Source organism: Limanda limanda, chromosome 23 (genome assembly GCF_963576545.1).
Source record: "Limanda limanda chromosome 23, fLimLim1.1, whole genome shotgun sequence".
NCBI lineage: Eukaryota > Metazoa > Chordata > Actinopteri > Pleuronectiformes > Pleuronectidae > Limanda > Limanda limanda.
The window spans coordinates 5,000,200-5,026,623 of NC_083658.1; the positions used below are offsets into that span (position 1 = coordinate 5,000,200).

The following is a 26,424-nucleotide window of genomic DNA, read 5'->3' on the forward strand; positions in this document are numbered from 1 at the left end:
AAAGCAGTTTTTCTTGGCATCAGCCTGAAGAGAAAAAAAACACCATTTATGTCAATAGAAGCCAGGTTCTGATCCCTGGACTCACTGCCGTGCCCGTGAGTGTTATCGCCACTGGCCTGGGTAAGGCCAAGGGGAAATAAAAACAATAAACAACCGTCCTGTCAAGAAAACATGAGACATGAGGTTAAGTGGATTACGGGGGGGTGTTGTTGGCTGGAGCCCCCGAGTGTGAGACCTCCATATAAACACACGTGATGCTGCAGATTCCCATTAAACACACAGAATTCAGGTCTGACCCTGAGTGCAGCTCAGACGCCGCTGAGGTGTTGCACAATAACGTGTTTGATTTCAGGTCATTTTAGTGCATGTGATAGACGCCGTGCTGAAGAGAACTGAGACTTTTTATTACGTGCTTCACTCCCCTGTTATAAAAAACCGACCGAGTCCAGAAATGCACCAGACTGATAACGCTATCAGCTGCAACTGCACCCTGATACACACTGATTAAGGATTGCACCACCACCACCAAGACGCACCAGATTTGTCTTTGTGAGCAGCCACGTGATGCACATGACTTCATCGACTGTGTGAAGGAGCACGGGCGCCGTTCCAAAAACCCGAATCAGCGCCTGTGGTGCAACACACACAGCAGCGGGTCGAGAGAGGCGTCCTTGGGCCTGAGCTGCAGGAGAGGGAGCACGGTGATAAATGACTACACACACACAGGCTGGGTTCGCGTCTGTCCATGAATCCCTCGGTTGCAAACACACACACACGTTGCACACGTATCTATCGATGCATGGAAGTGTTTATACGTTTTTACACGAGTCAAACAAACACATCTTCTCGTCTGAGGTTGAAAACTCTATCTAACTTCACCAAGCTCCAATCAAGCTGCAGACATCCCTCCTTTTACCATCAAGATCCATGAGTGATCACACCTCCTCTCTATTGCACAACAAGAGCTGGTGGGGGGGGGGGAGGCATGTCAAAGTGACCCTTCGCTCTGCACTGTTGCATGCTGGTCCCTCGCCGATCAACAAACACCAAAACAAGAACACGAGTTTGTTGTCAACAAGGGGGCAAGGTTGAAGCAGCTTTCTCCTGGGGCATTCTGGGTAATTAACGCGAATAATTAACATTAAATCAGCAGCCTAGTAAAAAAGAAGGATACATCTGTACAACACAATTCAAAATAAGTTGGAGGAGGAAAATACTAATGAAATTGACAGAAATGTGCAAAATAATCAAATTAAATTAACATTTTTCTAAATGTTTTGTGTCCAAAGATGAGAGTCTTTAATTTTACAAGACATGATAATAAGAAGTTTGTTTTTGAGGAGAAAATTTCTTTGTCTGAGTGAATCGGAGCTGGTTAGTTTCACTGATTCCTATCGACAGAAATCTTCTCTGTGGCGTTTTGTAGGAGAAACCAGAAGTGCCAGCGACATCATCTCCTGCAGCCAGAGGCCCAGATGTGTGCCCAGCAGCGAGGGCGTGGGGGGGGCGTGGGGGGGGGGCTGTCTCGTCTGCGGCCTCTGCGCTCGGGGGGGGAAATGTCAGAGCTGTCACTACGCATGAGCCCTCTGGAGAGCAGGCGGCCGAGAGCTTCTCCGTGTTCACACTCCCCGGCTGCATCAAGGTGACTCATGCACGCACGAGTCTCCAGCTGCTCACGTGGTCCCGGGGCCCCCCCACACAGGACCCCCCCCCCACACACACACGCACACACACTCCTTTGTCCACTGTCCTCGGAGGGTTTACTTTCCAGGACCACCTCATCACGACACAATGAGTCGATGTGGCGTGTTGTGCGGCTACATCGATCAGGGGTCTCACCTGGGGGCTGGAGACCCTCAGTGTGTCTGTGTCTGTGGCTGGAGACCCTCAGTGTGTCTGTGTCTGTGGCTGGAGACCCCTCAGTGTGTCTGTGTGTCTGTGGCTGGAGACCCTCAGTGTGTCTGTGTGTGCGGCTGGAGACCCTCAGTGTGTCTGTGGCTGGAGACCCTCAGTGTGTCTGTGGATGGAGACCCTCAGTGTGTCTGTGTGTGCGGCTGGAGACCCTCATTTGGTGTGTGTGTGCGGCTGGAGACCCTCAGTGTGTGTGTGTGCGGCTGGAGTACCCTCAGTGTGTCTGTGGCTGGAGACCCTCAGTGTGTCTGTGTGTGAGGCTGGAGACCCTCAGTGTGTCTGTGTGTGAGGCTGGAGACCCTCAGTGTGTCTGTGTGTGCGACTGGAGACCCTCAGTGAGGCTGGAGACCCCTCAGTGTGTCTGTGGCTGGAGACCCTCAGTGTGTGTGTGTGCGGCTGGAGACCCTCAGTGAGGCTGGAGACCCCTCAGTGTGTCTGTGGCTGGAGACCCTCAGTGTGTGTGTGTGCGGCTGGAGACCCTCAGTGTGTCTGTGGATGGAGACCACTCAGTGTGTCTGTGGCTGGAGACCCTCAGTGTGTCTGTGTGTGCGGCTGGAGACCCCCAGTGTGTCTGAAGCTGGAGACCCCCAGTGTGTCTGAAGCTGGAGACGCCCAGTGTGTCCTGCAGGGCGGCGCCCTCACTCCTAACAAGCAGCTGGGTTTCATGCATCAGTCTCGTGCTGTAACTTGCAGCCGTTAAACACACTTCCATCCACAGGATCCAACGCAATTACCGTTAATGCATCGCGAGCCGGCGCTGACATTAAAGTGGAGAACGGAGCGTTTGCTCTTTCTTTCAGTGTTATATCATCTGCGTCTTTGTTCAGAAAGGAGCTATTGAAAAAAACAGCAGTTCCTGTTTTCCTGCTCACTCCGGACGCAGAGCAGCACTTATCTGTAAACACTCTGCAAACAGAGGGAGGACGTGACTGCCGAGACGCTTCAAATAAACATCTCACTCGGGAGAGCAACTCCAGGATCAATTCAACCTGTTTAATCCAGTTCTCTGCTTTAAACATGTTTAAAAACTCATTTCCATCAGTGAAATGTCTCAGCCGAAGCCATTTTCACAATATATTTCCTTTATGTGGCACAACACCGCTGTAGAATCATGGTAATCCTTTTAAAAACACACAGGATTATCTAAAAATATATATTATATATGTTATATTATGTAACGGCAGCGGCTTGTGCATTTCTATTATAAGCATCAGGTTCAAATCTCCCTGAAATCCTCCTTTAATAAGTTTGGGGATCCGAGCAGCTTCATGTTGGTCCACACGACCATATGGCGTCGACTGCTGGATTACATTACGCTCTGAGGTCACATCCTATGACACACACACACACAATATGGCCCTTGACCTTCAAAACATGGCTGCTCATACCTCAGATGCTTGCCACGGCCATATGTCGATTTATAAGAACTTTAAGACACAGAGGGAACAAGTGGTGCATGTTTCCAGGCTGCAGAGGACTTGTGTTCTCACAGCTGAGGAACGATATCAATGCAGAGAAAGATCGTTTGGTTTGGACAGGAAGTCGTAGCACTGACATATATACGGGCGTTTCCTGTTTGCACCTCTGCAGCTGTGGTCGCCAGGACACATTAAATGCTAAAACCCAAGCCGCACCAGTTCTCACACACTCGGATATCAGGGCCTGATTAGTTTCATGCTTTATCCGCCGAGAAATCAAGGAAAATGTCACAAAAACAAAACAAAAAGTGATGTGAAATTCCAGGACAGGGATGAAATCTTGACCAGACCAATTAAAATCAAACAAAATCATCAAATTGACAAAAACAGTTTGATCTCCACAGCGTCTCTATAACCAGTCTCATCTCGTCCTTTGATTCAAAGGCACACAGATCCACGAGCCTCCAACGCGACCACAAACTAATGAGCCCTCAGCGATGACATCAATCAGGCTCCTGAAGACGAGTCTGTAGTGGAGACACGAGGAGGAGGAAGAGGAGGAGGAGGAAGAGGAGGAGGAGGAGGAGGAGGACAGATGGACGCTTACATCTAAACACATCCTAATCTCCAGAGCGTTCAAACCACGCCGCTCAGCAGCCGTCTCCACGACCAGCGTCCCGCAGCCCAACCCCGCGTGCAGGAAGTGACTCAGCAGCAGCTGTTGCCATGGGTTACCGGGCAGGACGGTGCTGACACATCTCGTGTTCTCCCCCCCCCCCCACACACACACACCCCCCCCATCTGCTGCACCACCTCAAATCCTCCCCATCGCTTTCTCTGGGAGGCTCTGCAGCAGGAGAACGGCGTGTTGAGGTGTTAATCCCATCCGGGCGAGAGAGAGCGAGAGAGAGAGAGAGGAGCTGCAAGGTTCTGGCCTAAGTCCCCCATCTAACCTCCACGTCCACCCCACCCTCCTCCTCCTCAATGCAGATTAATGCCTTATTAAGAGCAACTGACTTAAGACCAATCCACTTACACCGAGGTCTCAGGTCTGCCGAGCGGCCTGAGATCAGTGAGGAGACGAAGCTGAAGCCTCCACGTCCACAGATGCACTGCAGTGAATTCAGCAACGAAGGGAAACATCTTGAATGGCTCAGAAATGTCGACTCATGCCCCCCGCCCCCCCCACACGCGGCCTCGCCCCCCCTAGCCTGCGGCTTAAGCGTCCAAAATGGATCCTGGCTGCTGAGTCAGGCTGTGAGGGATTCCCTCTGAAGCCCGAGTGCAGCTGCACGGTCACATGACCACGCTCCGAGTGACTTTACAGGAAATGTCAGCGATGTCATGCTAATGACATTAAGCCGTTCAAGGTGGAGGCTAATTTAGGACGAAGGTAAATCTCCCGCGCTGAGGCTCCGCCCTGTGTGGGGTCACGGCACGCCGTCCCATAAGCCACTGCTCAGCGATGGTATCAAACCAGCGAGCAGATACACAACTTCTTCCCAGATTCAAGAAATACAAATATCTTCCAGTGTTTTATATATAAAGTTTTAGATTAAGTTCCTGAAAAGGCTGCGTCTACTTCCTGGATGGCAGGACCATTCTGCTTTATTGTTTTCTGTAATCATCAGTGGTTTGGAAGTGAGCATGACAGGTGGTCCAACAACTTTCATTTCCATTAGTCTTTCCCCACACACACACACATTCAAACACACACACACACACATTCATCTCCTGTGTAAGTCCCTGCTGCAGAGACATTAAGCCGTTCCGTCGGGCACAGCCTGATCCTTTAACTAAAGCTGAAGGTTTGTTTGCCAACACAGAGTGAGAAGTGGGTTAGAACCCAGACGGGTGTGTAGGTGTGGAGGAACGTCTGAGGACACGTCTTTAGTAACAAACTTTTTATTACAACATTTCACGGTTTCTCCATTTTCTGGCAATGGGTTTTGTGGCAGAGTAACATGACGACTGGGACTTTTGATCTACGGCTCGAAGCGAATGCATGGAATCAGTCGCCGGTGGTTTTTTATCTTGCAGAGGTTACGACAGATAAGTTATCCCCAATAGCTCTGAGAAAGAAAAGGGCCGAAGCATGTTACAATGCAACCGTGAAGAAGAAGGTCCATGTGTGCGTCTCCCAGATCTCGATGGAATCAGTCACACGTTCTTTTTAAACCTTGTGTACATACAAAAAAGAAACAAACACTGTGACAGAAAACAGTATCAATTTTGGGGGCATTTACATTTTGGCCGGCGTACAAATAAAGTTGTGCATTTTTTTTTCCCGAAAATTAGAAGACGAAAAACGACAAAAAGGAAAAAACGTTTTTTTAAAAAAGCTCGACACCTTTAGCTTTGGTGCAAACGCAGCCACACAGGAAGTTGGATGTTGGTGGTTTTTCGGGGGCCGCCGGGGGTCTCTCTCGGTTCAGGTGGTGTAGAAGAAGACTACTGCCCCCCCTCTCCTCTTCCTCAAGGCGGCGGAGGTGGTGCCCCCCCGAGGCGGCCGCTGACTGCCCTGGCAAAGGCATCATCCGTCCACGTGCGGCGGCGGCTGGGGGGGGCGGGGCTCGGTTTGTCGTTTTCATAATTTCGGTTACAACGTTATACGGCTAAGAAGGTGTGACTGAAAACAAGGCAATGCGGGAGGAGGAGGAGGTGGTGGAGGAGGAGTGGGGGGTGTACAGTGCATGACATGGAGGGGGGGGCTTCACGACGTCGCAGCCGCCTTCTCCTGTTCGATGGCTGCGGAGAAAAGAGAGAGAGAGATGTAAATTTACACATGTAGCACAGAACCGGGTTCATACGAGATGTGATGCAACGTGTAGCCTCCCTCCTCCCACACACACACACACACACACACACACACACACACACACACACACAGACACACACACGGCTCTTACTCTCTTTGGAGGGCAGGGGGTTCTTCTCCTGCGTCTCGGTCTTCTTCAGCTTGGTCTTGTCGAAGGAGGTGACCTCGGTGAGAGTGGGCTTGTCGCTCATGGTTGCAGAGAGTCTGAGGATCAGAGAGGAAGGGGAGGAGTTAATAACCAGGACAATAAACATGGATAATAAAGATGTGCAAACTACAGGTGCAGGGAATGACTCCATAAACATGTGGTTATATAAGGAGTCCCAAACTTAAGGTATCCTATTAAAAAGGCATTTTAATAAATCGACCCTGAATCGAAGGGCGTTGCCTTCATCCCCCCAAAAAAAACCTTCTGTTCACTTTCTCTACGTGCGCAGCCGCGGACTCCTTCTCTTCGCCCCCCCCATCCCTCCTTTTGTTCTCCTGGCTCTGCCCAGCGTGATGTGGCTCCCATCACAGCCCAGTCTACCCAGTGCAGTGGGGATGCTGGGCACTGGGGGACCACGCTGCTCCAGACAATGGAAACCAGTGCAATGCGTTCAAATCCCACATTTACATAACACTGGTGGGGGAGTTCCCTGTAAATGCGCAGTTTTTATTATTAAACTCCATCAGGAGAATAAAGATGACTTTCCTCTTGTCCGCATTCCACTTGTCACGTACTTCTCTCCCCCCCCCCCGGGGACGCGATCTGCAGGAACCACCGCCCAGATCCTCACCAGCTCCATCACCATGGTCAACCCCGCGTTTTCAAAATAAAACCCGTTAGAATTATTTAACAAATAAGCCTGGGACGCCTCGATGCATCCTTTTTTTTAATTTGAGATTATAACGGGACCGGACGCGTTCCGCTCCGGTGACAAAGGGAACCGGCGGATACGTACGAGTCTGTGCGTAAAGAGGACAAAAGACACTCCTGCTCCGCGGCCACGAAACAAGCTGCCTCCTCTGGATTATTCGCATTATGTCATATCTGGTGTTTCTGGTAAACATCATCCATCAGGTCTCTGGTCGTGTCCACCCGCCCCTGCTGTGGATGAAGAAGAAGAAGAAAGGAGATGAACGTGGACTCACCTTGGAGCTGTCTGGTGGATGAAGGTCTCTGGTCGAGGTGGTGCAGCAATATAGTGGCGCGTCTTTGCGCAGGCATCACTTATACTCAGAGATATGCTAATGACGCTGACATCACCGTGCTCCTCGCCCGCGGTGGGCCCCCTAGTGGCGGGACGAGGCACCTGCAAGCCTTCGTCCTCTTACTGGAAACCAGCAAAGCTTCACATGGTCTTCAGCTCCCGGAAGAGGAATAATGGAAACATGCGGATTCATGGCGCTTCCCTGTGAGCAACGTGCTGCCCAATAGATCATCTTATTGTATCACTGTTACACGTCAGCAAGTGACGTCACCCCTCACACATCTGCTCACCGTTAACACATCTGTCCTGAGATTTGAAACAAAGCATTGATTTTTACTGTGATTGTTGAGAAAATCACTCAAACTGAACAAAATGTGTCGAATCTGATTTCTCTCCTGTGTGTGGGTGCACGAGGGAGGGAACGGCGCCCCCTGGTGTTCATTTAACGATATGAATGCTCAGACTTCTCTTAATCTGTATTTGTGAGAAGTTAAGAGAAATCTGAGAATTGTCACTTATTAAAAAATGCTTGACATGAAAACATCAATGCAAAGCGTCAAGCAATTTAAATGAATACCTCACTTACTGGAATATTCCCAGAGCTTTCAACCACATGTACCATCACACTACTACATCAGGGGCCTGATGATGCCAGAGTGATGTCATCAGAGATACAGCGTGGACAGTGTTATCAGAATGCATCATGGGACATGTAGGACACAGCGTTATGGAGCCTTTAGGGACAACAAGTGAGGATATGACACTTTGTTCTGCAGCAATATGAACATTTTATAAAGACAAATCCACAGACAGGTCACCAGTCCATCACGGGGACAGAGACAGACAAGCTTCACTCTCAATGGAGTGTCTCCATGCAACCTGAGTCCAACCTGCATGTGTTTGGACACTGGGAGAAGCCAGAAGACCTGGAGACAACTCCACACAGACATACACAGCTACAGACAGTGTGTTTTCACAAGAATAATGAAATAATGTTACTGGAATTTACCCAGAGCTTTCAACCACATCTCCAAGTCAGGGGCTGAGAAAGTGATGATGTCATAGTAAGAGTCAGCAATAGAGCTTGGACAATGATGCATGATGGGAAAGGTGGGGCTACAGACAAACAAGTCAGGACGTCACCTTGTCCTGCTTCAATTTGACAAACTGAAGTTAAATTGCTGCAATTTGAATACACAGGCACAGAGAAGCAGAACAGGTTTTCACAACAATAATTACTGGAATTATTCCAGAGCCTTTAACCACATCTCCTGGGATGTTTTGTGTCATTTTAAGCCCTTGAGCTCAAATTCAACTTATGTCTAAATCAGATAGTTGTCATCACGTCTTGGTGTAAAAATGTAAAACGCACAATCAGGATATCTCACGTTGCAATACTTCGATCAAGACAAGCAGGACACCGTCTCTTTAAGCCATTGTCAAAGCTTTATTGTCAAAGAAAAGTGTTACATATAAAAAAAGAAAAATTGAATTCATGCTTTTTCACCAACTGTGACACCTGCCTTGTTACAGCTATGACAATCACACTTCTTTTTAATGACAATTCAAGATTGAAATCTCATAATAACACTATAATAAACCAAGCTTTGGGCTCAATTACACATCATGACCTTTTGGAAGATGGGCAAAGCACCCAACACACCTCGCATTAAATCAACAGCAAACCTGTCGGGGGGGGATTGGAAAGCTGCTATTAAGGTTTACGTATTTGTTTTTTTTTGTAGCACATTTGGAGGTATTAGAGGAGGCTGCCGTACCGATGTGTCACCACCGGGTGGCAGCAGCGTGTCTGGAAAAGACGCGACAACATTCGATACAGCTCAGTAAGAAAAAGAGGAAGTGGGTAAATCAAGTGTCCGGTCGTCTAATTTGACTCTTTTCTCCGTCCGTGGGCACATCGACATTTTTTTACTTGTGGTGCGGCCGAACATCAACTATTAATACAATCTACAAGTTCATGGTGCTGTAGCTAGTTCATGATTAGACTATAACCTTATTATCTTAATACTTGCAGCAGCTGCAAACACCCGAGGGAGACGGTGCTCGCGTCTCATTTTTTCACTACTTTTATTACTCGTGGCCAAAAAGGTTTGCCGCAGTGGAATGCTTCTTTTAAAGTGAGGTTTCAAATAATACACTATGTTACACAATGGACCCTTTGGTTAAAGTGAAGGCCAGACTCTGCTGCTCCAAGGTTGGCGAGACTGGAAATTAGGGAAAAAAAGGAAACAGAGAAAAAGAGCAACTCATAAATACAAACTTCAGAGAAGGAAGTGATATTTCGCTCGGCCTCCTGGGTGAAATGTCAACGACTGTGTGGGCGTGACCTTTAAACAGTCACATGGGGCTGGCCAGAAAAACCACCAGGCCTTTTCTCATTTCTCTCTGAGCCTTTCCGGAGGATATGTGGCCAACAGTGCCGGCTGAGTGGCCAAACTGGAGGGGTGGAGGGGGGACGGGTGGCGGGCCGGCAGCTGCCCCCCCTCTCTCGGTCTCTACAAGGGTACGTGGCTGAAGAGGTAGGACACGGACTCGCCGTTGTGGGTTCTTCTGATTGCCTCCGCCAGGATCATGGAGATGTCGATGACCTAAGGGAAACAATAAATCTTTCATTTTGGGAAAATAACCACAACTTTGAGGTATTTAGTTTCAAGAAGCTCGAGGTCGCTTCAGAGAGGAATCAAGAATAAGAATAAAACAGACCAAGGACAGAAATTCAAATGCGAGCTGTGGAGAAAGAAACTAGCGGTCAGGTCTCTGTTAAAATGAGTTTATATGGAGTTCCAGTGATGTGGAGCTGAGGATCTCTGCCTGGAGGGATTTATAAGTGAGGAGGATTTTTGTTAAGGAATTTGTTTGACACTTTAAACCTTCATCATATTTTCATTTCTGTCCCTTTGGGCGACATAAATAAAACAGACTTGCTGTAAACATCTGCACAGGTATTACACAATAATAACAATTATAAGAATATATCATATTTATATGTGGCTTTTCACAATGCTCAAAGACAATGAAAAGCAAACAAAGGCAAAGGCAAAAAAATTGAAATATAAAACACAAATGAAATAGCAAATTAAAAGCAGTTCTAAAGAGTTTAATGTAGACATTTTTGATGACAACTATGTCGCGTTAGAAATGAACAGTTTAACCACTTGTTATCACGACTAAGTTATGAAGCTGAAACAGCTCCAGATAAGTGACTGTGTGACGTGTACCTGTATTTTCGGGCAAGCCTTCATCTTCTCCTCCTGCGGGATGGTGTTGGTCACGACCACCGCCTCGAACGGGGCGCTGTTAATGCGAGAGATCGCCGGACCCGAGAAAATGCCGTGAGTGAGGATGGCGTAGACCTTAATCGCTCCGGCGTCAATTAGCCTAGAAGGTGGGGGAAGGAAAATACATATACACTTACGATGTATTCGAATACGAGCAAAGTTGTTACAGAGATTCCTGTGAAGTTTAGATGAGGTGTTTCCTTTAGTGTGTGTTAACTTGTGTCGCAATACAACAATTGATAAAGCGTCTTATCAGCTGAATGTCAATAAGCTAGAGCCACGAAAATCCTTGTGCAAAACACTGCATGTGGTTTCAAATCCGCAACAGCAAGACAACGCTCTCATCACAGGGTTTAAAATGGAACTCACTTTTCAGCAGCTTTGCAGATGGTGCCGCAGGTGTCGGCCATGTCGTCCACGAGGATGGCCACGCGGTCCTTGACGTCGCCCACCAGCACCATGCGGTCCACCTCGTTGGCCTTCTTCCTCTCTTTGTGGATGAGAGCGAAGTCCACGTTCAGACGGTCGGCGATGGACGTCACGCTGGAGAGAGAGAGAGAGAGAGGGACGGAGACAGTGAGCGCCAGGAGAGAGACACCAAATTCAGACTGGACCGTTTACTCTATATAATATATAGATATAGACAGTAATCTACCCTGCAACAACACTGAGGTGCTACAGAACCTATTATTTCCACAGTGAATGAGAAACGCAGTCACTGAATCTCACCGTTTGGCTCCTCCGGCGTCCGGAGACACGATGATACAGTTCTTCCACTCAGGGATGTTTTCTCTGATCCACTGCAGGACAGCGGGCTCAGCGTACAGGTTGTCAACGGCGATGTCGAAGAAACCCTTTACGAAAACAAACAGGTTTTAGAGAAAGAAAGCTCAGGAATCACACAGATGTCAAACAATTGAGTAATTTTTTCATGTTTGACATCAAATTAAACTGCACGGATGCAAAGTAAAGACCAACATAACATTAAATCCACATTGAGAGTGTGCTGTTATGAGTCTAAAGAAACTCATAACAGCACATTTCCTCTCATCTCTGAACAAAGTATGATACCTGTTGGCTGACTCTGCATGATACCTGACTTTCTGTTTGCTGAATATTAAACCTGAGAGCAGAACTCGAGCTCCCACAAGCAGACAGAAGACACAAGCTGGACATTAGTGCAGACACACAGGTGTGGGCAGGAGCAGAGGGAGAGCATTAACAGAAATCCAAACAGGAAATGAAGACATAATGCTCTCAAAATGAAACACAGCACTCTTAAATAAAGTAGGAGAGAAACTCCATGGGGGGGGATTTGTGAAGGAGTCAGGTTTAACAGAACAGAAAGCTGGGTAGTTTCATATATACATATTTAAATCGTTTAAACTACAGACCGTTTCTAACCAAAACCCTTTACCCGATCACAGACTTTGAGATCCCACAGCGATGTACTGACCTGGATCTGTGAGGCGTGCAGGTCCATGGTGATGATGTGGTCGGCGCCGGCCACAGACAACATGTTTGCCACCAGCTTGGCAGATATGGGTGCTCGACTCTGGGACAAGCATCAAGACAGAGTCGCTTGAGGTGAGTAAAGTAAAGAAAACGGTCACAAAGCAGCACGATGTTGTTGGACACACGGGAAAGTTGTTGATTTTATTTGACGGCGGTGGATTTCTTATCGCCAAGGACATTTCTGCAGGACTCGAGTCCACCTGTGACCTTTCCTTTATGGTGCGTCACTTAGAATCTGGAATTTCCTGCCACGCTTTGGCTGTTTTTCTGAAAGAACCAGACGCCTTGTCGCTGTAGACGCAAGACACCGAGCTTCAAGGCTTGTTGACAAAACACTACCTGAGCTATGTTTGTGTGAGTGCTCAGAGGAATCGAGGTCGACTCGCTGCTTTAACACAACATAAATGAGATGCGATTCAGGATTATTGAAACAGGAGGTGCAGCCCAGGTAGAGCTCAATTCATTTGCTTAAAAAAATGGAAACACATGCACAGATCATGAGCTGTTTCTCTTTGCAGCTCCTGATCTTCCACATTATTAAAAACATTCTCGTGTGAAATGTGAGCAGGACGTTAATGTGCGTAAAATTTCGAAATTCACGGAGTTCTGCACGATTCACAAAGTGAAATCTTAGTGAAGAACCGGCGCGCGAGCTCGGCCGAGGTAAACCACAGATCCTCACATGTTCCACCCTCATGTGAGTCACTTCTTTGGAAAGCTCTGAATGAGCAGAGCTGCATGTGCAGACAGAGCAGAAACACTTCATTAATAAAAATACCTCTTCCTCTCTTGCGGTGAGCTAGTAGCAAACCGTAGCGCCGCTGGCACTTGGACCCGATTCGCGGTTACATCAACAAACAACTGAGGCAACAGGAGATAATGATTCACGAGATTAGCGAGCACCAGGAACCAGTATCTCAGGCGGCTGCTGGTATGTTGGATGAGTTTGTTTCAGATATGCAGAACAGCTCAACTCTGCAGTAACACTCTTGTGAAGTTTCTCATTAATACGTGACTGCAAAACGACTTAACATGTCAACCTGCGACAACAACAGTAAGCGTTTGGTTAAAGGTGAAGCTGCAGTGACCGTTCCCTCAGAATAACGGCTTGAAAAGAGCACAAGTAGATTTGAGTGTGTGTGAGCGCACCTTGTCCTTCTTGTCCTGCCGGGCGTAGGGGAAGCAGGGGATGACGGCGGTGACGCGGGACGAGGAGGCGATCTTGCAGGCGTTGATCATGATCAGCAGCTCCATCAGGTTGTCGTTGATTTCGCCGCAGCCGCTCTGCACGATGTAGACGTCCTCGCCTCGCACGCTCTCGCCGATCTCCACGCTGTGGGAGGAACAGAGAGAGGAGAGCATGAGATGACTGCTTGAAACGTTTATAATCTTCATAATTGAAAATAAAAGCACTAATCCACATGAATAAACACATTTTTGCAGCCACATTCTCCACATTTATAACAATAGATCTACGAGAGCTGTAACTATGACGGCACAACCTTGACTGTTAAACAGGTTTGGGCCGAGCCGCTGTGGGGATGTTTGGAAAGCTGCTCAAACACAGTGTGGACGTGCAGGAGTCACAGCCCGGGCAGCGTGTGCGTGTGAAACATTCCACTGTGGGACACTACCAGGTCCTCCCGGCTTCGGTCATGTGATCAGTGGACATGTACTTTTTTTCCCAATTGTTCAGGGTGAGAGTCGGGGCCGGCACAGACAGTCACATGGGCCGGGGTTGTTTTTAAGAGAGGCCAACTCTTCACATGTCAGCAGCCGCTCACTCTTTATTAACTCGTTTAGTCCAGAACTTAAGTCATGACTGAGGACGGCTATAAAGACAAGATACAGCTTCCAAAGACAACCACTTGGCCAATCAGGAGCCAGCAAGGGCTACAAATAATGATATTTTCATTAAATCCATTTTCTCAGTTAATCTGCTTTATCGTTTGGTCCTTTCAAATAATTCCAAGTTTAGAATTTCTTATTTTCAAAACCTAGAGGGGATTAGTTTACTATATATATTTACACACATATATATTTTATGGTAAACTAATCCCTCATATACACAGATATTAAATTATATTGATAAACTGCAAACCTCAAACTTGATAAGCTGAACCAACAAACATCGACCCTCACTTTAATAGTCGTTGCTCTCTGAACCGTATTAACAAATACTATTGGGTATTTCATTTTTATTCATCTAAACATGAGCAAATAAAGATTACAGTTTGACAGAGACAAGCAGGAGACATGATTCTCTTCAAGCTTTAAGGACGGCGGAACCTGTCCTGCCACAGGTGCTACAATGAAGCCTCAGTCATGGGGGCACAACACAGGAACCAGGAGTGACCCAGAAGTCAGATCACTGTTTCAGACTGAGTAGCAGCCCAAACAAACACAAGTTCTCCCTTCTTCTCCATTCCCAGGAATCCGCTCCGAGCCGGTGAGAAGAGCTGCTATCAGCGAACTGTTCTCACCTCCCCTCCCGAGGGCGTGAGAGGATGAGAAAATAATATTTGTTTTTGCACCCGTCACCCAAACAGCTGCTTTCCCTGGTGAGAACGTGGATCTTCAGGGTTGTGGGTGGAAACTGTACAACAGGAGGGAGAGAGGGGGGGGGGATTAAGGGGTCAGGGCCCCCTGTCTAAGCCAGGAAACGGCAGAGTTGTAAAGGAAACATAGGTAGTGAGGTGGATGCAGGGCTCTTTTACCCAGAATGCATTATCAAACTGTTCCAGCGAATCAACAGTTCACTCAGATCACACGGCGGGAATCGAACACCGTGGTGATGGGTTCTGCAGACAGGCCATCCTACAGGGGGGGGGGTTAAAACCTGTGACCTTTACCGATCTGCTCAAGGCTAAAGTCACGAGAGAAGTCCCGTGCCAGGCTACTGTAGCTGGGCGTGCACACACTGGTTTGCATAATGAACTGGGCTGCAGAGGAAATGAAGACTAATGGAGTGCATGTGATTTTTGCAGTTGTGGACACTTCCCCCTAAATAAACACCTTATGCATCTTTATTACAACCTCCATGCAGGGTTAGGGTTAACCTGCATGGAGGCTGTAATAACCCTAACAGGAGCTGACATGTTACACACATGCAGAGGCCGTGTGCAGTGCTCCCTGCGAGCCACGTTATCGCCTGGGGTACGTGGAAGCCATGTTTAAGGACAGTTAGCTAGCATGAGCCCATTATCGGACAGACTCACCCCTCGATTTAAAGCGCTTCCTCCCCGCTGATATTGGACAAGAGGTGCATCTTTATAAATCCATTAAACTGGTGCTTAATGGTTGTGTGAATTATACACTTGTATCTACGTGTCTCCTGGTTGGACACAGCTAGCTAGTAGCCATTTTGCTAAGTGACTGCGTTGTGGTGGTGTTACGTCAAATATTGGACACAACTTTAAATGCTTCTAAATTAGCAACTTTAGCTCTGAGGCTAAACATTTAGAAAACCCACGTAGCTAAGAACTGTTCATTTAGAAAGTTTCTCTACGGAGTTTGGACCGTGACGAGTTAGCTTCAGGTGACTTAGCATCACAGGTTCGATTCTCGGCCTCCATGTTCAGGAAAAACACATGCAACTTCGTGTTAGCTTGTGCTAGCTAGCTTGACACGCAGCGGACTCACTATAAATGAAGTAGCACAACAGCTAACTACGCTAACATTTCACGTTAATATGAACTAACGATGCTAGCAGACTTTAACACGCAGTTGGGCTAGCAAAGCAGCTAGCTAGTTAGCTTAGCATGGAGCCCGCTGTGTTTACATGTGGCTAGCTAGGTCACGTGTGCTAAACTATTGTTAGCTCCGGAGCTAGCGCGTCCACATGGGAAGCAACATGTGCTCCCCGGGAGGAGCAGCCCTAACCCCGGGTCGGGAGCGGAAGGTACTCGCCATGTCTCCTGGTTGCTGAACTTCTTGGTGATGACTTTGCCCAGCTCCAGCCCCAGGCGGTCGGCCACTTTCTGGGACAGGTCGTGGTGGGAGCTCCCGCTAAAAAGCACGATGTTCGGCATGTCCGGAAAAACACCCGGCCGGGGCTTCTTCTCGACTCAGGCGGGGAGGAAGGTGGATGAAGAGGGGGTGAAACGACTCTGGAGGGCCGTTGAGGAGCGGAGGTGTGGGGGTGAGGTTCGCTAGTGTTGCAGCCGGAGCATCGCACTGTGCAGCGGGGAGGACCGAGAGCAGAGAGGGGGGGGGGGGGCCGGGTGTTTGTGGAGGAGAAGGGAAGTGACCTCCCCTCATTGGACGGGACTGGGAACCATTAGCACCCGGGTCGTTAGCATCTGTCAGGGGTTCATCAAGTGTTGGTTCAATAACCAAGTGGAAGTTTATACAGCTAAAGCAAACATACATTAATAATCCACACTACAAAATAAAATACAATAGGAATTATCCAGTTATTTGTCTTAAAAGAGCATGAAAATAGGCAATAACATAGAAAACAGATGAAAAATGGATGAAATTAAATATAAGAGAATATGTTAGTTTAACAGAACAAGGGTAAGGACAGAAAAAATAGGGGTGTATCTGTTAAAGTGGTATATTTTTAAAATTTTAATAAATAGGACGTTTAAAAGGAGAAATACAAAAGTGATAAAGGATTTTTATACAATTCTTCTTTGTTGGTTTGTCTCGTTTTTCCATTTTTAATGACAAACCTCAGGAAGCCAATTAAATAACGTCTGTGTATAAGTGGTATCGGCAGACTATATGCATTTATTTTGTACTTGTTGCTTTTCTTCTTGTTGATATTGGATTTGTTGACAGGAAATAAACAAAGACTATTTTAACCTTGTTTTAAAAGTATTTTGATTAGTCTCACCTATATGTGTGCATGGAAATATCCCCTTTGTCAACCTTGAAGGCCTGTAAAAATTATTATTGGGAGCATTCCCTTTTAAATTGGCCTCATAAGTGTTTGATTACTGGCTTTTATCGTATTATATTTTACAAATATATTTGAGGCAACACACATTGAGCACACATTTTGTAGTTTTCTTGGAATTTTTCTTTTTCTAGCAATAATTCTTGCTTTTTGAGTAAAATAATTATGATATAACATTTAAGTGGGCCAGATATGCTTGCATGTGATCAATACTCCAAATCAAACTTTTGTAGTCACTTCAGTCCCCTGCTTCCATTTTCCTTTTATAGATCAAACCTCAAATCAGTGCCTTGCAGCCCTTTGGTCTTTAGACTCCTCACAGCCGTCAGATAAAACTCAGACAGAAACCAAAAGGAGCAGGTCACCTGACAGCTGCTGCCTTGGACTTTGCCTAAATCCGGCGTGAACACTTGTGATATTGGTTCTCTCAATTAGATTTTCCACTCAAGAGAGGAGTCAGCTGAGACTTCATTCCCTCTCGTACGTCTCCTCAAACCAACGACCTTCCTTCTTCACTCTGGTGACGATGGTCATGTGCCGGGCAGATAATTTGGCCGTTCTTCAGATCCAGAGCTTAATCAGAAACAGGAGGAATCACACTGGTGCACGAGACGAGGAGGGTTTGTATCTTTCTGAAAACATCTCAGGAATCCCACGATCTATACGACCACACAACAAGCAGTATTGATTATTGACACTTGGATTGTGAAAACATGGATTTGGACTGAGGTGAAGAAAAAGCTTTCTCAGGTTTTCTGTCAGTTGATAATCCCACTTCATCATCGGGGGAATAATCTGAAGCGTGACCATCTCGTCTGGAGTTAAGAGCAGATACTGGATTATTGTCTAGACCGTTATTGATGTGAAATTCCTGGAATAGCAGAAAAAGTCGGAAACATGAATTTATTTAACCGCTGAACATCTTTTATGTCCCTTAATTTAATTTAACACAAATAATAATCTAATCAATCAATCCTTGAGTCTAAGTGAACATTTTTACCAAACTTGAAATGGTTCTCAGGAGGACGTGTTCATAAAGGCCAACGTGACCTTGACCTTTCGCCACTAAATTCTATATTTACTTTAATCTGAAGAAATTCCTTCAAGGTCTTCTTGACATGTTCTTGAGATAGCGTCTTCTCAAGAAAGAGACCGAGGATGGACGACCAGAAACCACGATGCCTCCGGCCACCGGGTGTCACCAGCGCGGAGACACACAAAAAGTCAACACAACCAGAGACGCTGTTATTTTTCAGAAATATATTTTATAGATGATGTCAGAGATGAAATGTCCAAAGCGTAGGTCCCAAAGAAAGATAACAGTTTTCATCGATAGAGACGAACAACAAACAAAAAATAACTTTTCAATCCATTTACATGTAAACCAAGAATTGCTCTTGAGCCACAGTGGTTATATATATATACATATACCTAGATATATATATACATATATATATATATTGAACTGGCTGAGGTGGGTGTGACAATCAATCGACGATGCCCTTTTTTGTTTCTCCAAACTCTTTCTCAACCTTTCAGATATCCGTCATTTCTGTGCCCGTTTAAAAAAATCTTTGAAAGAGGAACATTCTTTGGGAGAGTCTTGTTTTTTTAAAAGTTGTGAACGTGGCAGAGGTTTGTCAGAGAACGTGTCTCCTCAACAAAGTCCATACATGTTGTTTAGTGCTTGTCAAAATCACTTGTTGGAGACAATATTCAATAAGAACAATATCAAATGTTTCCCAGTGGAGCCATTTGGACAAAAGTCTTTTGAACGGTTCGAACACCAGAGAGGAAGAAAGCCGTCCCGCCTGGTGCCCTCTGGGGGCGGGGGGAGGCGCCCTGGGAGGTTTTCCTTTTTTTAAGTCCTCCAGTGTTCTTCTTCTATTGTGCAAATACATTTTTTTATTACATAGACAAGCAGGCATGCTGACTCACAATCCATGCAAAGAGTTAAAGTTGGCGCGAGCAGACGGCAACGAAAGAAAAGAGTAGTAGTAAAAAAGTTTCTACAAAAAACCTCAGATTCGTCTTTAAATAAAACCAACAACAAATAAAACATGATAAGCCAAATTGAACGAGTAACAAGTGGAATGTTGGAGATGAGAAATAAAAATCTACTTGATGTCAAATTGTACAAGTTTATAGGATGATATCAACTTATATAAACATGGTGGTCGTCTTTAATCGGGTGTAAACAAAGCAGGTGACTGATGGGATTTGAATGTTCTAGCATCGGATCTGTTCGGGGGGGGGGAGAAGGGAAGAGGACGACACCGGAGCCCGACCGATGCTATCGATAACTTTACTCTATAGAATGAGTGAGGCTGAAAAGATGTGCATTTATGTTTACATTATACGTACTTAACTTTACCTTCTAAATTCATCTTCTATATAGTTGGTTTGATTGATTTTCATTTGGTGTTATTTATAATAAAGTAAGACTGTAATGTCTCGTAATAACAAGAATCTGAAATATTTATCGGGTTTCACTACACTTGCTCCAAATAAGAATATTAGTATATACAGAATAAATAGAGATATAGAGTTTAAATATGTAGAATGTAAACACAAGTACATTTCTTTTCTTTTCACTGAAGGTTTGATTACTATGTGTTGACATTTTTATAGAGTATATTAAATATTGGCTGGTATATATCGGTATCGGAATTTTAAAAAACTCCCTAACAATCCGTATCGGTCAGGCTCTAGAAGACTCTGATTTTCATGCATGCTCAGAGTGGATATTAAAAATGATCGGCTCACGTTTTCCTTCCATTTCCTGCCGAAAAAACTCCAAGTCCTTCACCTCCGCGTCCTCCTCCTCTCTTTTCCCACCGAGCAAAACTCGGCTAGCTACATAAAATGGCCTCTAAACCTCTTTTTTGGGATGTGTGATGTTGTCACAGTTGAAAGGTTAAGTGCAGGTTAAGTGCATCTCGCCCGTGCACGAGAGGAAAATGGATCCATTAGGCAACAAAGTGATCACATGTTGTCGAAAAGTCAATTTGAGGCGCCGCGTAAAGACCCGTTCAGGGCGGCGTGGAAACAGTGCAGGTGATGACGAGTTAAATACGCTGCTTTTCTTTTTTTTGTCCGTGGAGTAATATCACTGGTTCTTGCTCACAATATCATAGCTGTCATTAGTTAGAGTACATTTATAAATTTTCCATATACAAATCTCCTATAAACAGTACATGTTATAAATACACAGTCGATGAAAATGCAGAAGGAGCCGTCGAGAGAAAGAAAGAAAAGAGTCGCTCCTTGTTTCCGATAAATACGAGAAGAGAGAAAGAAAGTTTCCGACGAGTGACGACAGCACGGTGAACATCAGCCCTATAACTATCCAGAAAACGGATAAAAAACACAGAACCAAATCTATGGATGAAAAAAGTTAGAAAAATAATCTTGTACGATAAAAAAATAAAAAGTGGACACGCTTACCAAACACGTTATTTTTTTTTTTTTTTGTTGAAATTGTAAATTGACAACTTGATGTGGAAACAATACATGTAGATACAAACGGGCGATACTCCAATACTGCCCCTTAAAATATATTCAATTCAATATACATGACGAGTGTTCAGCTCGCACCGGTAACCAAGGGAGTCGCCGACCGGCAAAAGGATGGGAGGTCGGTCGGCACACGTGTAAAAAAAAAAGAAAGGAGAAGCTCACTTGATCAGTGAAGGGTTACATTAGTAAACATTGAACTGGGTACCAGGAGCCTTATCTGGAAGGACCAGTACGAGAAAGGTTTGTCGACTCGCCAGCTAAGTGGAGTGAAAGAACTACTGTAGATGCAAACTCATGCTTTGGCTTTTCTTGCTTGGCTTTCTCTGTTTGGACGACATTCAAAAAATCTTGCGGAAAAGGCCGGGTCTCTCTGCTCTGCGCATGCTCCGTGATTCACAAAGCGCCGACTTCGGTTGAAGGGAAGCTACATTAAAGGCTAAACCTTTTTTTTTCGGCCGTTTTTTCTAATTTCTAAGGTCTCCGCGTCTGCACCTTTTTTTTTTTCTACTGAAGCTGGAAACGACCTTTTACAAAGCGTCGTCTTTTTGTCTCTTTTTTTTTTTTGTTTTTGTTTTACAGAAAAATAGATCCATCCAAAAGTAAAGTAACTCTTCACGAGAGGCCGTGAGAGACGTCAACGTTTGTCCTCATCACGATCCAAGTAAACATGCTGAAAGATTGTTTGCTTTATTTCCGGCGCTCGAAGCACTCGCTCTATCTCCCCCTCCCTCCGTCCCTCCCTCGCTCCCTCCCTCCTTCGCACCGAAAACTTTAAGGCAATCTGTTTTCTGAACAATCCTGAAATCCAGCGGACCCTCCCTCAAGGCACTCCTCTCCCTCGTCTCCTCTCGGCGACCGGCCGGCCCAGCGCGGCGACAGACTCACCGGCAAATCTTCGGCCGACCAAAGTCCACAGTGAACGCATCTTGTAAAATATTATCTCAGTTGCCGCGGTGCCCTTGGTTTTGTCGGGGGGAAAAATAGTCGAGTAAAAGAGAAAAGAGAATCCCCGAGCTGCGGTTGACAGCCGGGGACGTCTGCTGTCCCGGGTGTGTCCACGTGTGTGTGCGAGGTCAAAGGGCAGCGGCGTAAAGCACCGTATGTTCCTGTTATCACACCTTTCTGTGGCGAGACCCGATCTACCCCCCCCCCTCACGTGGTTAGCCGCTGGGGGCTAACGTCGGGGTGTGAAGACTGACAGAAAAAAAGTGTCTCTCAGCGAGTGCCGCCAAAGCGAGCGACGCTGTCATGTTTAATTTTTTCCCCCAATTCAGTCCTCCGTCTCCTGATTGGCTCCCTTCTCTGAGGCTGAGCCCACCCCCTCCTCCCCCCCCTCGTTTCTTTGGCCGAGGGGCCGCCAATCAAGGTGACTGACGTGGTGGGTGGGGTTTAGGGGGACTAAATGAAGGGTTCAGTCCAGACTCGTCGCGGCTCAAAGAGGACGCTCTCCGCGGAGGTCAATGGTAACAGTGTGACACCCTGGTGTTTCCCGCCGTTACAGTGGCTCCTCCTCCTCCATCGGCTCCTCCTCCGGCCGGCTGGGGAAACAAACGCACACACAAGCAGACGTCAGACCTCAGAACACAAACCACTTGTAAAATATCATCTTCCACTGCTGCTGATGACCTCCTGACCTCAGTGAGCCACACTTGAGTAAAAGTACAGATATCTTACCTGAAAGTGACTTCGGTAAAAGTAGAAGGCACCCGTCAGAAAATGACTTGAGTAAAAGTCTTAAAGTAGCTCATATTAAAAGTACTTAAGAATAAAAAGTATCTGGTGTTGAAATGTACTTAAGTATCAAAAGTAAAAGTACAAGTACCAAAATTAAAAATGCAAAGTGCTTTTTATAGTAGGCCTATAAAGACACAAAACTAACCAAAATGTTTCTCCTCAAGATTTATCTCAACTGACTGAAAAATTTTAACAACAATATGAATATAATGTATATAATGTAAAAATTTTGAACCCTAGATGAGAGAGAGAGAGAGAGAGAGAGAGAGAGAGAACCAACTTCCGCTGCTCAAGTAACGAGCCAGTTTGAGAATGTAAGTAGGAAGTACACATATTTTTGTTCAAATGTAACGAGTAAAAGTAAAAAGTCGTCAGGAAAATAAATACTCAAGTCAAGTACAGATATGTGAAAAATCTACTTAAGTACAGAAACAAAGTATTTCTACCTCGTTACTTCCCACCACTGGTGACGGTGCAATAACTCCGCAATGTTCTCTCGTGTTCACCTATTTCATCTATTTAACTGGAATCTGAATCATCTAAGGTTATAAATGGTAGATTTGTGAAACTTCTTAGACTGTGGATCCTTTACCTCTGATCCATGGTGTTGGTGTTGGCCACGGACAGCGAGGCCATGGCGCTGACGGCCTCGGCCTCCTCCGAGTCCCCTCGCTTGGCCTCCAGCAGCGAGAGCCCACAGAGCGGCGAGGAGCGATGCACCGAGCGCCAGTACTTACCTGAGGAGGAGGAGGAGGAGGAGGAGGAGGAGGAGGAGGAGGAGGAGGAGGAGGAGGAGGAGGAGGAGGAGGAGGAGGAGGAGGAGGAGGAAGAAGAGGAGGAGGAGGAAAGACACATAAACAATTGAAGGTTTTCTTCTGGTGTGTATTAAATAATTAAGAGAGGATCCGCTCCCGATGTAAATATAAAGTATTTATATATAAAGGACCCATTAACACTTGTTTTGTATTAATTTTTCAATGTTTCCCTTTCACCTGAGTCTTACACACTGGACCTTTAAAGATCCTCTGTGTGAGTATCAGTGTCGTGTTGTTGTGCACAAACTCACTGTGCGTCTCTAAAACCTTCTCCAGCGACAGCACGGCGTTGGGGTTGGGCCTCTGCTCCAGGACGGCCTTCGGCAGCGGGTCCAGCTGCACGGGACAAACACACACACACAGGGAACATGTAAACACCAGCATGTACCAGGATGCAGTTCCAATGCTTTCCACAAGGGGTCGGCCTGGAAGGAATGCACCGTGGGACATCAGCTCTTTACACTCTCAGACCTAATGAAGGATTTTTGTCATTTTCTGATGCAATAATCTAATTTTTCAACATTTGAGCTGAAAAATGAATCAATTCCACTAATTCCACAACCACCTCAATATATTATAAGAATAAATCAGACAGCTGGAAGATGAAGGGGATGGAATTACAGCTTTGGCATAAGAACAATATCATGTTTTCTTTAAATGCATTTTCATTCTTATTACATTTCCACCACAGAAGATCAATATGAGATTATAATGAATGAAATAGCTCTTCATTAAAATGGCTCCTCACTTCCAAACGTTAACACTGTGATTTATCATCGTTAATTAGGATTCGGATCTTGAGCGTTGGCAGAGACGACCTCACCTCCTGGCCGAGCAGGGCGGCCACGCAGGCCTCGGAGGCGTCGCAGATGGCGGTGAGGTCGTGCCCCCCCTCCAGAGCCAGGACCACGCGGCCTCCAGCCAGGGTCATCAGCTGCCGGGTCAGATAGCCAAAACCTGGAGGAAGGTTACACACAAGACGTGGGTTTATGTAAATCGGTGCTGTGCTCGGAATTCAAATCACATCGTCTCCCCAAGAGACTCACAACTGTTGTTAGTCCCTGAGTTGTGTTTACTTTGAGTGTGAGATAAGAAACACACTTCACTCACATTTGGAGGTCAGGGTGTAGCCGCCCAGCGGGGACGGGTGTCCCTCCACGGCGTCGAAGCCTGAAGAGACGAGCACGATGTCCGGAGCAAACTCGTTGGCTATGGGCATCACCACTGATCTGTGGACGGGAGGGGGGAGAATAAAAGATCAAACAGCGGAACAGCCAATTTTTCAATGTGCACGGCAAAGATGCTCAAACAGGATAAAAGGGAGATTAGTGTCGGGTTATGGCAAAGTGAATAATTCTGAATTATCACATTTAAAATGTTATCTATTCCATTCTTTACCTCCACACGCTACTAGTTACCTTCTTACCTGCCCTGACTCACTGTCAGGCTGGTCATCTGAATTAAAGTGTGTGTCGGTTCGTGTGTGTGTGTGTGTGTGTGTGTGTGTGTGTGTGTGTGTTACCTGAAGGCAGCCAGGTACTCCACATCTCCCATCGGAGGATCCAGGCCTCCAGTAAAGGCAACGTTGACGTTGAAGCCGACTCCCGGGCCGCTGCCCACCTGCAGAGAGAAGAAGAAGAACCTGTGAGTCACGTTCATGAGCAGCAGCGAGTCTCCTGCAGTGAGACAGAGACACACACACTGACACACACACACACACACACACACACACACACACTGACACAGACACACACACACACACACACACACACAAACACACAGACACACTCACCTCGTCAGGCGCCCCGCTTCCAGGGAAGAAGTTTCCATCGTCATAGCGATGAATAGACAGGTAAAGGACGTTGGGGTCCTCATAGAATGCTTGCTGGGTGCCGTTGCCATGGTGAACGTCCTGAGGGTAAACAGCACACACATATATTTAGATGTATATATTTTATTCTCTATCTTAAATTTTTGATATTCTATTTCATTGTTATTCTATTTTATTCTATTTTATACGATTTCTATTTTTATTTTATTTTTTTTTGGGTTGAAATTACTGAGCATTGCTTAAAGAGAGTGTGTGAGTGACCCAAGCATTTCATTGACAGTGACTACTTCATGTTATCTCTGTTCATTTGACAATAAAAATCTTGAATCTTGAATCTTGAATATACAGTCCTATTTACGCTGCGTGCTTTTTAAAAAACAGATACTACAGGAAGTCTAAATCGAACTGGTCCCGTTGCATGCAAACTGCTCCCTCTCCCATTGAGACAGGTTACTGGGACGCAGACTGACCCAGTCCACGATGAGGATCTTGTTGACGCTGAGCCTCTGCTGCAGCAGCTTGGCTGCGATGGCCACCGAGTTGAAGTAGCAGAATCCCCTGAAACAGCAGCAAGCAGAGAGAGAGAGAGAGAGAGAGAGAGCTGAGTCCCCTGGTTCGTTATGAAACTCAGCCGAGCCGAGAGAAACTCTCCTGCTCCACTTTCATGTTTCCACTGTGCATTTTCACGACGTGTGAGAAGGATATGAGAAATAAATACAGCAGTCCTTGAAACAGCTGGCAGGATAAAAGCCACTCTGTACTTTATAAAGTGATTTATGATTTGTGTCACATCAGTTCCAGACGCTGGTGTTTGTAGATGTATGGGTAACGTGTGGCTGTGGCCTTACATGGGGGTGCTCTCCTCTGCGTGGTGTCCAGGAGGCCGGACCACAGCGAAACCGTTCTGGAAAGACAAGACAGACGCTGATCACACGTTCGCAACAACAGGGAAACGTCCAGAGCATTCAGCCGATGGGCGGAGCCTGATGTCATATCCGTGGCATGTTAGAAACTTCACCAACGCGCCCGCATTTTCCAAATATCCCACCAGCGTCCTGGCAAGTGAAGCTCCTGAATGTGTCCAAAGCAAACAACTCAGACTTTGGCGTTCTCACATTCAGCCTCGTCAGGGAGATTTCTGGAAAATGTCTCGACACCAGTGCGTGTCTGATATTATGAACAGGAGCAGAGCTGTTGGAGCTACTGGAGCGTTAAACCTCGGAAAAAGAATACGAATTGATATCAAGTGTTAACAGGCAAAATATTAAATTTAACGAATGATCGATTAATTAAACTCAACCAATTAAAGGATAATTGGATGTTACAGACTCTTAATAAATTCTATTGAAATCGTTTACGTCTGTATTTCACTAAGGATGTGCAGATGAGTGCTTTCAAGACAAACATTTGAGGATTATCAAAGACTGTCGGGGCCCGTGTAAGATCTTAAAGAAGATGAAACAGCCGA

General features: G+C 46.1%; 3 protein-coding genes across 3 annotated transcripts in view; all 3 read right to left on the minus strand.

Moving 5' to 3' along the window:
• Positions 1-5,218: 5,218 nt before the first annotated feature.
• Positions 5,219-7,371, minus strand: LOC132996770 (thymosin beta-12). Its single transcript, XM_061067125.1, has 3 exons — positions 7,282-7,371; positions 6,239-6,351; positions 5,219-6,077 (listed from the first exon to the last, which is right to left on the minus strand). Exons 2-3 carry the CDS (start codon positions 6,336-6,338, stop codon positions 6,043-6,045), a joined length of 135 nt encoding a protein of 44 aa, XP_060923108.1. The 5' UTR covers positions 6,339-6,351; positions 7,282-7,371; the 3' UTR covers positions 5,219-6,042.
• A 1,396-nt stretch (positions 7,372-8,767) lies between these two features.
• Positions 8,768-16,356, minus strand: LOC132996769 (ribose-phosphate pyrophosphokinase 2-like). Its single transcript, XM_061067124.1, has 7 exons — positions 16,064-16,356; positions 13,304-13,487; positions 12,096-12,194; positions 11,369-11,493; positions 11,009-11,182; positions 10,580-10,739; positions 8,768-9,949 (listed from the first exon to the last, which is right to left on the minus strand). Exons 1-7 carry the CDS (start codon positions 16,183-16,185, stop codon positions 9,857-9,859), a joined length of 957 nt encoding a protein of 318 aa, XP_060923107.1. The 5' UTR covers positions 16,186-16,356; the 3' UTR covers positions 8,768-9,856.
• A 5,715-nt stretch (positions 16,357-22,071) lies between these two features.
• The window catches only part of LOC132996765 (histone deacetylase 4-like), a 37,826-nt gene continuing 33,473 nt past the window's right edge, over positions 22,072-26,424 (minus strand). The window contains exons 17-25 of the mRNA XM_061067120.1: positions 25,805-25,860; positions 25,427-25,514; positions 24,918-25,037; positions 24,648-24,745; positions 24,236-24,354; positions 23,949-24,082; positions 23,377-23,461; positions 22,903-23,047; positions 22,072-22,114 (exon numbers count right to left, since the gene is read on the minus strand). Coding sequence (XP_060923103.1) covers positions 22,072-22,114; positions 22,903-23,047; positions 23,377-23,461; positions 23,949-24,082; positions 24,236-24,354; positions 24,648-24,745; positions 24,918-25,037; positions 25,427-25,514; positions 25,805-25,860 — 888 coding nt within the window. The remainder of the gene's footprint in view (positions 22,115-22,902; positions 23,048-23,376; positions 23,462-23,948; positions 24,083-24,235; positions 24,355-24,647; positions 24,746-24,917; positions 25,038-25,426; positions 25,515-25,804; positions 25,861-26,424) is intronic.

Excerpts from the sequence above, each read along its gene's own strand:
- LOC132996770 (XM_061067125.1), bottom strand. The coding sequence starts at position 6,338 with ATGAGCGACAAGCCCACTCTCACCGAGGTCACCTCCTTCGACAAGACC. Across the intron at positions 6,078-6,238 it reads CCCCCTGCCCTCCAAAGAGA|CCATCGAACAGGAGAAGGCG; the intron begins GTAAGAGCCGTG and ends TTTTCTCCGCAG.
- LOC132996769 (XM_061067124.1), bottom strand. The coding sequence starts at position 16,185 with ATGCCGAACATCGTGCTTTTTAGCGGGAGCTCCCACCACGACCTGTCC. Across the intron at positions 13,488-16,063 it reads TTCAGCAACCAGGAGACATG|CGTGGAGATCGGCGAGAGCG; the intron begins GCGAGTACCTTC and ends TTCCTCCCACAG. Across the intron at positions 12,195-13,303 it reads GGCAGGACAAGAAGGACAAG|AGTCGAGCACCCATATCTGC; the intron begins GTGCGCTCACAC and ends TGCTTGTCCCAG.